The sequence below is a fragment of the Diachasma alloeum genome, unplaced genomic scaffold, assembly GCF_001412515.2.
Source record: "Diachasma alloeum isolate Michigan unplaced genomic scaffold, Dall2.0 Dall_scaffold_01062, whole genome shotgun sequence".
Classification (NCBI taxonomy): Eukaryota; Metazoa; Arthropoda; class Insecta; order Hymenoptera; family Braconidae; genus Diachasma; species Diachasma alloeum.
Genome location: NW_021681173.1, coordinates 393,886 through 407,149, shown reverse-complemented (window position 1 = coordinate 407,149; position 13,264 = coordinate 393,886). Strand labels below are relative to the sequence as shown.

The following is a 13,264-nucleotide window of genomic DNA, read 5'->3' as shown; positions in this document are numbered from 1 at the left end:
AGGCTCTATCTCTCATAGTTTCCGAGATAATCGCGAAAAACGAAATGGAATAGAAAAAAAAATCCTTTCTATTAAAAAATACATATAAAAATTATTCAATAGAATCGCCCAAAAACTATTAGACCCCCCATAGAATTTTCAATCAAAGCCGTTAAATTTTTCACCAAAAATTTGTCGTGCTGTAATCCACAAAAGAAACATTACTTGAGATCCAGTTCATCCCGATGGCGCGCCTCAAAGTTGTAAAGGACGACATAAAGATTGTTGGGTGGCAGTACTCGTTTATTAGGCAAGCCCAGATGATTCTGATTGTTCATATGAGGCGATGGGCAGGGTGAAGTGCTCGCCGAGGAGTACGACTTCTCGTTATCATCCGGCAACTCCATACTCGACATGCGAATGGCCCCGCGTGCATGTCTGTGAGCCATTTGAGTCGAGCTGCAAGGAGCTAAAATCAAGAGCACAACCCACCCAAGCTCAATAAATCATCCATCAACCTCTTCATCACTGTAATGATAGCATCATATGCTCATTGAAGTGAATTGATATGCTTTGCTTACACAGTCGATTGATACTACTACTGTCTGAGTGTCTCGGTGGTGTTCCATCTTTCTGATTGGTGTTGTAATCACGGGGACGATGTCGCACGTGTGCCGTCCCCTCCGGTGAATCCAAACTCAGACTCTTCATCCGAAGATTCAAACGCTCCCGTCTACGTTGTGGACTGTGCGGCGCTTCGTGTTTCATGATATCTATTATGAGTCAGCCCTTCTACCGTAATTGTGCTCGATGCTCGATGTCGTCTAACGTGCGACTGATCGTTCATGAATCAGAGACTCGAAATTATGGGAATTGAGCGGATTCATGAATTATTGGCACTCAAGGCTCCAAGTGTGAAAACACGACAAAATTTCATTGACAAATCTAGTGAATTTAATAGAAAATTCTATTGGATTTCCTTTGAGAATTCTTTTTTCATTCACAATTCCGGATTTTTCTATGGAAAATATCCAATAAAAAATATTATGGAGAAAAAATCAGTAGAATTTCATCTTTCTAGACAACTTTTTCTATTGAGATATTTTCTGTAGGAATTTCTCGACGTAAATTCCCCAATTTTTTCTCTCTATTTTTCTTCTCTCTTCATTACAAAGTTGAAGAAAAAAACTTGGAAAATTTGAGCGGATGAATTTCTGTAGAAAATGTCTCAATGAAGTAAATTGACTAGAAAAATCGAATTGTATTGATTTTTTGTATAGAATATTTTTATGAGCTGTGAAATTTTTTCATACAATCGGCGAAAATTTAATAGAAAGTTCAATAGAAATCCATTAGAATTTTCTAGCAAATTGTCCAGGTTTTTCTAATTTTTTTTTGTCTGTGAATTGTTGATTGAAAACGTCTATTGCCCTCTCGTCAAAATTCTGGTGAAAATTCTATTTTTTTATGCTAGTCTTTAACGAAAATTATATAACCTTGCCATTTTTCAAAACAGACATCGATTTTTTCGTATAATTTATTCTTTTGGGATTTTTTAAAAATAATTCGCATGAAAAAATCGAAATCTATTATTTTTTCCACTAAACTCGTTTTAAAAATAGCAAAATTGAATAATTTTCAATAGAATTCTGATAGAACTCCCGCAGAATTTCCCCTAAAAAGTGACAAATTTTTTTCAAAATGTTTTCACACATGTCTCATCGAATGAAAATGATTAGAATTAGTTGAATTCAATAAACTCTCGAGTCTCAGTTCTTTTACACGATCATTTGTGCTACTGCTACCGGATTGAAAAGTGTGGGCCTGGGCCTCAAATTGGGAGATCGTTCTCGCATCGAAAAATAATCCGACGCATTCATTTGAACTCTTCCTACGGTCATTCCGCATGTCTAGAACATATTTCTCAGGAAAACAAATAATACTGTTGTCGTAAAATGGGAAAACCCCCAGCTCCGCAGGCCTATACTTTTTAACCCGATAGCGTCTAGGTATACTACTTGAAGAGATTGTTCTCTATTTCGTTTTTCTCAATCAATCGATAACTCATTAATACCTGATTGGCACGTTCGACATTAGCCTCGAACACCCATTACATTTACTTCGACATCACAGATAATGTTACAGTTACGGATAACACGAAGTAGACGGGAAGAGTGTTGGAAGAATAGACAGATATTGAAAGTAATCTGAGTTTACCGGAATCGCTGAATATGCTGACGGCTCGTCTACAGAACGTGCCACAGGGTATTACATATTTCCATACATATGGAACATTCATACATGCATGTTTTTGTATGTGCATACATACATATAGTAAGGGTGACACAGGGTACACGAGAGATTTCAAGTTGCGTGGAGAGAAAAAGCTAGTTTTCCGTGAAAATCTTAGAGTTTCAGAACTCTCTTGTGGTTGACTATCTGCAATTTCCAGTCATCCTTCAAACATTTTCTGAAACTTGTTTTCATTCTTCATTCCCAAGAAATCTCGGTTTTTGAATTCATTGGTTTGTCTATTGTTAAATCCATCTTTTCATTTTCTAGAATTTATCATTCTATTTCATCTGACACATGACTCAGTGAATGCTAAATTAGAAATTGAATACTACTGTAATGACGGAAAAACTGCGCAAATACTTCGAAGAAATGTTCAAAAATAATCCCGCTAGGGGTTTAAACATGGCGGCGCCTCCACCTCGAATGTTTAAACATTCCGCGAAGTTATTTATCCTCTTCCGATCGCTGTTAACCCACTTTCTACTGTTTATATAAAAGGAACAAATTTTTTAATCCATCTTTCACGTTTTTCCGGCCCCATTTGGCTGGGAATTCACGGCGCAAAGTATTTCCTGCATTCAGTAGTTGTTTTACTCCGGGTTGTTTTACTCCGCCTCTCAATCTGTTTGTTCTCAGAGTTATTTTTGAATTTTATTCGAGTGATTTTCGAGCACTAAAATGGTAACTTTTTCTCTCCGCGTGGAAAAATAGGGAACGGCTAGACAATTGTGTAAATATCAACACGGAGAGAAATATTCAATAAAAATTACGTATCTTTTTCGTAATTCCGGAGCGAAATGTGGTTGTAGGAAATTTTACGGAACTGTCACNTAAAATGGTAACTTTTTCTCTCCGCGTGGAAAAATAGGGAACGGCTAGACAATTGTGTAAATATCAACACGGAGAGAAATATTCAATAAAAATTACGTATCTTTTTCGTAATTCCGGAGCGAAATGTGGTTGTAGGAAATTTTACGGAACTGTCACAGAATTTTTCCAGAGTGTTGCGTAATTTTTATCTGAACCTCCTGTGAAAATTTTTAAATTTTCTGAGTTCCATAATTTTTACTGAACATTTCTCTCCGTGAAGAAAGTTGTGCTCTCGTAAATGTATCTGTTTATCCAGGGGACACGACTCGGTCTTCATCAATAATCCACATGAAAACTTCTTTAATAGAATTGGAGAATGATAAGGTCACTTTTGGGGAGAGTACTGCGATATAGAAACAACTGTGGAAGGGAGTTTTCCTTGGCCACGTGCTGGGAATGGCAACATGTGGAAGCGAGTGAAAGAGATTGGGGAGAGAGTCGAGAGAGAAAAAAAAACTTAAATAGCACTGGGCAATATTCTCCTGTATTTTTCTCGTTATCGGGGCTCAGGAGATCCTTAATGAGGGCTTTTTATTTTCTTTCGCCAACTGTGATTCCTACCCAATTAAATGGGCTCTTCTCTCACTTGTCTGGCTTCTCCGTGCTCGAAGGACCCAGGGGGCTCAAATATTATCATTCGCGGTATCAACGCTATTATTTGTTTCATCAGTTTTTGGGATTGCGCTTGCGACGCAGTGGTGAGGAGGCTGAGACTGAGCCCGGTGGTGAGTTTGAGGTGGTTGGGGCGATCAGTACCAGGGGCTGGCCGAATGGTCGTGTACCCGAAGTCGATCCACCGCTACCACGCCCTAACCAATTTCAATCAGTGAAAATCATATTTTAGGAGTTCAAACCGTTTTTTAAGCACATGAAAATAAATTTCAGAGAAAAACTGCGAATTCACGAGATATTGTATTGAATTTCTGTCAGTTTTCGAAGAATTCTGCACATTTTTTAGCCTTTTTAAATAGTAAATGTCCAATAGAAAGTATGTTATAGAAAAAATCAGAACTTTATTTTTGTACACAACATGTTCTATTCTTTAGGAATTCTTCGACATGAATTCTCTAAGTTGAGGAAAAAAAAGTTTATTGATTCTTCTATAGAATATTTTTTATTGAACAGTTCTATTTTTAAAAAAGCACGGATAAATTGCGGAATTTTTTAACAGAATCGGTCAGAAACTAATGGAATTTTCAATAGAACATCAATAGAATTTCCTATAGAATTCGCTAGGTTTTCTACGAAATTTTTCGTGTCTGAGAAATTATAATTTGCGGTGTTGTCGCAGCTCATCGAGTTATTTTCCATTTTTTGCTGTCGTAAGGTGGGGTAAAATGGACCTTATTCAACTATTCATGTCGGGGAATTCCTATTGCAGATGTGTCAAGAGAATAAAATGTATAAAAAAATGAAATTCCACTGATCTTTTCTGTAAAATAATTTCCACTGGACATTTCGTATTTGAAAAATGCGCAGTAGAACTGCGGAATTCCTCAATACAACCGCCCAAAACCAACAGAAGTTCGATAGAAATCGAATAGAATTTGACCCCAATTCGCTAGATTTTTCGTGATATCTTTTTTAATTCTCAGTTTTTTCGTGGTGACTTCAATGAATTTGATCACATTTCGAAGCACAACAAGAGAATTCGAGAGAATAAAATATCGTCCATTTTGCCCCACCCCCCGCATCCCATGAATTCAACTAGATAAACAGGGATATGCATTTTTAATTAAGAAAAACTGTTAATTTCCTTTTTCACCAAATACTCGTCACAAGCTGGGTAAATACTGGAATTGGATAGTGTTTTGGACCTCAATTCAGCTGAATGTCTCCTCAGAATCTGGATGAAAAAGCCAGGGTCAAGGGTGTAGTAAAAAAAAAACGCTTAGACCAAATAGCTAATAACTCCATAGCATACCAAACTGAAGGCACAAACGGCGATGAGGGGAGCGAATTGAAAAATATACCATGATAATGTAAATAGACAAATTGCCCTGTGAATTGACAATTAGTGGAGTAACCAGTGTGAATTAATGCGCCTATGCTCCGTGATTAATCCTTAATTATTTTTACTCTTTTGACTGATGGGTGAGAGAAAGAAAGAGAGAGAGAGAGAGAGAGAGTAAAGGTGATGAACGAGTCGTGTCCCTCGCGGGAGAGTAAATGTCATGTGAGAAGATAGGGTTGAAGGTCTGTTAATGATCGAATGGATTGGTGTGTCTTACCAGAAGTGGACGAGGAGCAGGGGTGGGAGGTTGCTGCACTCCTCGCCGATAGCGGACCTCCACTGGATCCATGATCCACTGTTGGAGGTGTTGGCGGTGAATTGGTGGCATTACCACGGATTTCACCTGCCTGTTTCAGCACCTGATAAGTGGCATCCACGCCTGCTGGGTACAGGATATTCATGAACATTGTGACGAGTGTACGTCGCAGGAAACGGCGCCTTAATTTTTTTTTCTTCAGTGATTCAATTTATATTGGAAATTCTCGCTTGAGAAAATATTTGCGAACGAGTCTGAATTAAAATTCGAGTTTTTTCCCTGATTTCTGTTCATAAATCAGAAAAAACTACCATTTTCACAGAAATATTGTGAGTCTTTCTGTAAAAATCATGTCAGAGGTACTGATTTTTTAAATTTTTATTTAAAAAAATTTTTTTTTCTTCAGTGATTCAATTTATCTTGGAAATTCTCACTTGGGAAAATATTTGCGAACGAGTTTGAATTAACATCCGAGATATTTCCCTGATTTCTGTTCATAAATCAGAAAAAACGACAATTTTCACAGAAATATTGTCTCTTTCTATAAAAATCATATCAGAGGTACAGATTTTTTTTTCTTCAGTGATTCAATTTATCTTGGACATTTTCGCTTGTGAAAATATTTGCGTACGAGTTTGCATTAAAATTCGAGTTTTTTCCCTGATTTCTGTTCATAAATCAGAAAAAACGACAATTTTCACAGAAATATTGTCTCTTTCTATAAAAATCATATCAGAGGTACAGATTTTTTGTTCTTCAGTGATTCAATTTATCTTGGAAATTTTCGCCTTGTGAAAATATTTGCGTACGAGTTTGAATTAAAAATTCGAGTTTTTTTTTCTTTTATTTCGGTTCATGAATAAAAAAAACTACAATTTTCACAGAAATATTATGACTCTTTTGTAAAAATCACGTCAAAGGTACCGAATTTTTAACATAAATCGCACAAACGGATACGATTCAAATAAAATATTCTAGAGATTTTCCATTTTATTTTTCCTCGCGTATTGATAATAAATGGGGGATTATCATGATGAATTAATTGATTGATGGGACAATTGGAAAGGAAAATGATGTTTTATTAAACGCGTAAAAAGCTCAAACTTGAAGCGAAAATAAAAACTCCATATGAACTAAAAACAAAATGGATTTTAGTAAAATAATGCCTCATATTATTCGCGTGAAATGCCATTCATGTCAGGTTAATCCTTTGATTAATTGGTGAGGCGGCACCAACGGGTGACACAAGTTCTAATATAAAATGTCATCCCGACCGTCTCATCAGAGCCAATAAATAAAAAATCTTAATCGGAAATTCCATCAGCTCTCCCATCGTGATGGGACGATTGAATTATTAAATTCATTACTCACTGTGCTCCGTCAATGTTTCATCAGCGTGCGCTGTCATTTTTTGACGACGCAGTAGGGGAATACCGCCGGCACGTTTCGGCGCTAGACTTGGACAATTGCTCGGTTGCACGAGACTTATGCAGTCAGCATGAGCATTGACCTTACAACCCCGACACCTTAACCCCTGTCTACTGTGGCCACGCAGTACCTGCCCGCAGGCATCGCACGGGGTTATTTTACGATAGGTGTATTCGCGCCACTGGTGTCCACCCTCGGATTCCAAATTTTTTCTGGAAATTTTCGACGTGAAAAAACATGAATTTTTCGTTAAAAAAAACATTTCCAAAGTTTTGAAGGATAAAAAATCCAATAAATGTTTTAAATTCATTTTTATCCCTTAATAACAATTTATTGCATTTTTTACATTGAAATTCATTGAAAGTTTTTTTGAATTTTTTATTTAAATTTAAAAAATTCAATAACTTTTTTTTTAATTAAAAAATAATTTTGTTATCAAAGGATAAAAATGAAGGATAAAAATTTATTGAATTTCAATGGCAACAATTCTATTAGAATCTTCTACCATTTCCATAGGAAATTATGCAACTACCTTGTCATTTTAAGAGATATTTGATGAGAAGAAAGTCAATAGATTTTTATTGCTCTTTAAAAATTCTTAGACAAAATTTTCAGAGTTTTCTCCGCGGTATTTTTATTTGATTTTCATAGGCAGATCCAAGAAAAACCTCAACCGAATAAGTTGAATATCAATAAACTTTTTCTCCCTTTAATAAAAAATCCAATTCAACATTTTTTTGAGCCAATCTATTCCGCCCAAAGTTTTTCTTTCTTTACTATATAAAATTTGTATTATAATATGGTATAGTATAGTATATATAATGTACTATATAAAAACATTATGCATATTGAAAAAAGAAAAAAAAATTCTAAAGAAATTCAGATAATGCACGGAAAAAAAATTGAATCAAGTATATTTTTTTCGTGTGTAATAAAATTTATTATTATAGTATTATATGTATCTAATATACTATAATACTATGTAAAAAAAATACAAAAAAATTTGCAAGTAACAAAAAAAGAAAATTGAAAATCCGAGAAAGCCCTCGGTTTTAATTTTCCCTAGAATTGTAGAATACTGGAACACCCCCTGAATTCCAATGATAATAAAATTAATCACCTGGACATAGCAACAACCGTGGAGACAGCATGGTACATGGTTTGTTTGCTCCTTCGCAACAGAAAAACCCCAGCAATATTACAGAGTTAGCAGCAAGAAACAAACCACAATTAATCACAACAATGCACTGATTTGAATGACAGCCAACCCCCCAAAAAATTCAATACTCACTTGTCCCCAGTAGTGGTTGGTGAACTCGTCTTGAGGCTTTTGAACGCTTTGAGCCATTTGTGCTTGGTGTTACTGCCAGTCGAGCCGTTTGACATTTTCCGATTGTTGATGCCATCCAGTGGCCCAATGTCACTCGTGCCAAAAAGTTCTTTCTGCAGACACAACACATTCGACACAATGAGCCTGAGTAATGTTAAAGACCAAAAGAGCCAGGATAAATCCCGAATCGTAGCTCAAATTCAACGAAAAAAATATGACAGATGAACTTCTAGTCTAAGCATTGACGCAAAAACAACAACAATGGATTGCAATTAATCTAGGATGTATCGACTGTTGGAACAACTACACCACTGATTTCTACCCAGCGCAATGCAAAACCAAACGCAAAAATCCAATAATCTATACAACATAGAGAGACCCAATTAACCACTTGTCAATTCACATTCAATCATTCAAACATTACTAACAATTCTCGTACGCAGGGTCGTCCAACCCATCTCGATAATGTTGTATTTCTGCGAGTGTTTTAAAAATTGTATCGATGATTTTTCCCCCTGACCTAGACAGCCACAACCACTGGGATAAATTCGCCGTGGATATCAGAATAGCCCGAGAAAGCTTGAATATGACCCAGTTGTTACAGCGCATGTCACACCGATGATTGCGCACAATATCATTTCATTTGCTTCGCATTTTCTATTTGTGTTTATATTTTATATTTCACTCGGCAACAATACACTCCATTTATTCACGAGGGTCTTGATATTTACGGGGAATTGTAATTTCCACTTGGGGTGGAGTATTGATGAGAAAGGTGGTGCCCTTTGCCACGGATTAATGTAACGAGGGGATCCTTTTTGTGAAGATCAAAGGGCCATTGAATTACTTAATACAGGACGTTATTTTGTAATCGGTCTTGACGCGTTGGAATTGAAAAGAACTTTTAATTTTTAATTTTTTCATGTGTTTCAATGATAATTTGGTAATTGTATGGAGTAAATAATTTATTTCTTTCAAATGGAACATTGGAAAGTTGACGAATTAGTTCTGTTCTCCATTGGGGCGAATTAATTATCGATTTTTCAATATAAAAAAGTCTTCATTTAAATCAACAGTGGTAGAAAAAATTTTCTGTTTGTGGTTGTATTTTATATTTCACTCGGCAACAATACACTCCATTTATTCACGAGGGTCTTGATATTTACGGGGAATTGTAATTTCCATTTGGGTTGAAGTATTGATGAGAAAGGAGGTGCCCTTTGCCACGGATTAATGTAACGAGGGGATCCTTTTTTAGGAAGATCAAAGGGCCATTGAATTACTTAATACAGGATGTTATTTTGTAATCGGTCTTGACGCGTTGGAATTGAAAAGAACTTTTAATTTTTAATTTTTTCATGTGTTTCAATGATAATTTGGTAATTGTATGGAGTAAATAATTTATTTCTTTCAAATGGAACATTGGAAAGTTGACGAATTAGTTCTGTTCTCCATTGGGGCGAATTAATTATCGATTTTTCAATATAAAAAAGTCTTCATTTAAATCAACAGTGGTAGAAAAAATTTTCTGTTTGTTGTTGTATTTTATATTTCACTCGGCAACAATACACTCCATTTATTCACGAGGGTCTTGATATTTACGGGGAATTGTAATTTCCATTTGGGTTGAAGTATTGATGAGAAAGGCGGTGGCCTTTGCCACGGATTAATGTAACGAGGGGATCCTTTTTGTGAAGATCAAAGGGCCATTGAATTACTTAATGCAGAACGTTATTTCATAATCGGTCTTGTGTCCGAAGTTACATCCGGGGCAAGTGAAAAATGCCGCGCGTGGTCAGACGAGGAGTCAGCAATGACGCGTTGAAATTGAATACAACTTTTTATTTTTTTAAAAGGAGCATTGGGAAGTTGATGAATTTGTTCTCTTCCCTATTTGCGTGAATAAATAATTAATTTTTCACTGGTAAAAAAAAATTTATTCAGATTTCCCTGAAAATTCGGTGAAATTTCAATTTTTCAGAAGCAGAAAAATGAAAGTTGCTCAAATTACTTGAATTTTCAATTGAAACGTGAATATTCGGTACCAAACAATCATCAATTTTCATTTAATGTGAAGTTAATTAGAATTTTAAAAATATTTTAATTGAATTTCCTCAATTTCTATCGATTTTCATGGAGAAAATTCAACTGTTGATCTGGAATTCCTCGAAATTTCAGAGGATCAACAATGTGATAAAAATCTCCAAGAAGTGCACCACAAATCTCGAGCGAAATTTTCAACAGCGAAGAAAACAAGCATTTACATACTAAAACTATTCATTTGATTCAAAGTCCATTCAATTCAAGTAACCCATTTCCCCGAGCTGGGCACTTCGCGAACTCCGCCCGGAATTTCCCCAATAAACTTCACACTCGAAGATAAAAATCTCACTCGAGGAAAAAGTAACCAATGAGGCTTAAGATCAAAGAATTATGCATCCAATTTTAAAAAATTCATTCTCTCAAAACGAACCCTTTCTCTCGATGCGAATTCCGTAAATTCTCTCAAAGAGAACAGAGAAAAAATAAATAAACAATGGGGTTTGAGAGCAAATAACTTTCTATTTAATCCCAAGAAAGTCCACTCACTTAAAACCGTTTCTCAGACGCGTATTCCGTAAACTTTACCTTCAAAGCTGAAAAAAACTAAACTATCAGGCCCGAGAGCAAAAAATTCTCTATTTAATAAAAAAAAAGTTCATTGACTTAGCCATTTCTCTCGACGCGTACTCCCCAGACTTTACCCCCACAGCCAATAGAAAAAGAATACCCGATTCCGCTTAAGAGCAAAGAATTTACCTGTGCTTGCACAGCAGCGAGATGCAAATGAGCGACACCAAGGTCGAAGCGTTTCATCGATATATCCTCCTGTAACTCAGCGACTTTAGTGAAGAGGCTTCCCTCGGCGCTTCTGAGCGAAACAAAAGACACAGTAATGAGATTAGTTGTGGTTAACAAAACACCAGGCCACGGTTATTTATATCCAATAAGTTGAGATATTGAATATTCACTTGCGCTGAATTCGCGTGGAAGCATCGAGGGAGTCCCTCAGTCTACCAATTTTCAATGTTAGATCGTCAGCCTCGCGCCGCAGCTCCTCGAACGTGTCCTGATCGGTTGGCGCTCCAGTTGGAACAATTTCATCCTTGAGAATTGGCACTGAGTTGATTCTGTCTGGGGGCATTTGGTCAGCTGGAGCAGGCGCCACGAACAGTCGTCGCGGGGGTTTTTTGGCGGCTGATATTGAGGATAAATTTCTCGCCAATGATTGAAGATCGCTCTGGGGAATAATGGCGTGCCCCTCCTTTGTGAGGCTCTGGTAACGTCTCGATTGCTCCGAGGCACGTTCATTGCTCGCTTCTGATATCTCAGTGATGCATTTGCACGCGAGATTACTCAGCTCCTCGTAGATCTCGGATAATTCGCCGAGGAGACTCGGAAGACAGTGCAGCTGGTAATATTCGTTGAGTGCATTTGTCGCGTGCAGTTGGAGAACGTAGGCGTTGTGGGAGTCGATGTAGGCTCGTCGCAGAGCACTGGATTCGTCCTCTGTAGTTGCATTAGTTGATACGCTTGGGCTTTCACCCGTTCCACATTTTAAAAAGGCGTCGTATGCTCGTCGGTAGGTCAGGCGGGCCTTTTGCAATTTCTCTTCGGTTTTAGAGACTACTTGCTCGTACGCCTCCCGGTGGGCGAACACCTGGGGGGTTTATGAGATTTTAATAGAGTGCTGGGGGGGAGGAAATTTCATTGCTGCTTTTTGGATGGTATTGCGCGGGTTTATAGGCGAAGGACGCGAATTCGTAGAGTCTAGGAGATTTCTTCAGTCTCGCTGTAACTCGCTAGAACATTCTATTGCTTTTCTATTGGAATGTTCAGTAGAAAATGGTGGATGGAAAAAGTCTACAGAATTCGATTTTTCTATGCAACTTATCCTGTTGAGATTTTTTTACAGAATTTCCTTGGGTCAAATTTTCTATTTTTTTAAAATCTATTTTTCTTCTTTTCTTCGAGAAAATTAAACGAAACACTTGGAAAATTTGAGCAGAGGGATTTTTGCAGGGAATATGTCAAGAGAAAAAGTATAGAAAAATGAAATTCAATTGAATTTTTTTGGAAAATAATTTTATTGAATATTTCAAGAGAATCGGCCGAAAACTAATGGATAGTTCAGGAGAAATTCAATAGAGTTGTCTAGCGAATTCGCTAGGTTTTTTTTTATTAATTCTAGGCGGAATTTTCGAGATTTATAGGGATTTTCGTGGAATAATTGAACTGGAATTCACAGTTTCAGGGCATTTTATGGAAAAAATTCCATAGATTTTGATTTTTCTATAAAAAAAGAAACGATTGGAATAAATAACATTTGAAGAGGATTCTGAAAGAAATTTCATGAAATTTTTTTGAATGATCTCAAGATTCCTCAATTTTAATTGCGATTTTTTAATTTCTTTCATATGGAAATTTCATTTCATGTAGAAATCTGTAAGAAATTCTATCGCATTTCTATTGAAATTGCACAACTTTTCTGTGCGATAAAAAAATTGAATAGATAATCTCATTTTATCCAGCAAATTCTCTTGAAAATCCTTAATTTTTTTAATGAATTCTATTAACAATTAATGGCAAATATTAGCAGAAAAAATTCATCAATAGAATCTTAATAGAATTTTAATAAAAATTCAAGAGGATTTCCTGGAGGGAAGACGTTTTTTTCTTTTATCAAATTTTATTCATTCAAATGAACAAAAAAAAATCATTCATCATCGACATTGATTTTACCTTTCGTGACTGAAGTTTCTTGGGAAAACTGGCTTCCAACGTTGGTCTTGACAGTTGTTTCAACGTCGTTGCAAGATCAAGATGCGATGAGGCATCAGTCTCAACCTGTCGCAATAAATTTTCCCAGATTCTTTTCATTCCCCCTACGTCACCGCGCATCTCGCCTGAACGACTCCGAAATTCGTCGACGAGTCGTCGCATGTTGGCTCCATGAAGATCCATAGCTGTGCCCAACTCCTGGGCAAACTCGGACACTGGAAGTATTCCAATATAATGTGAGGACGGAAGTGCAAGTCGGTCGGGCGGGGGG

At 36.6% G+C, this 13,264-nt stretch overlaps 1 protein-coding gene across 5 annotated transcripts in view; it reads right to left on the bottom strand.

Annotated features, from left to right (window-relative positions):
• Positions 1-204: 204 nt before the first annotated feature.
• The window catches only part of LOC107045752, a gene marked incomplete at its 3' end in the record, with an annotated part of 18,875 nt that continues 5,815 nt past the window's right edge, over positions 205-13,264 (bottom strand). For 2 of the 5 annotated variants that reach the window (XM_015268107.1, XM_015268111.1), the window contains 9 exon segments: positions 205-448; positions 561-752; positions 5,376-5,540; positions 6,786-7,054; positions 7,963-8,013; positions 8,134-8,285; positions 10,972-11,083; positions 11,184-11,872; positions 12,955-13,208. In XM_015268107.1, coding sequence (XP_015123593.1) covers positions 205-448; positions 561-752; positions 5,376-5,540; positions 6,786-7,054; positions 7,963-8,013; positions 8,134-8,285; positions 10,972-11,083; positions 11,184-11,872; positions 12,955-13,208 — 2,128 coding nt within the window. 5 annotated transcript variants of the gene reach the window in all.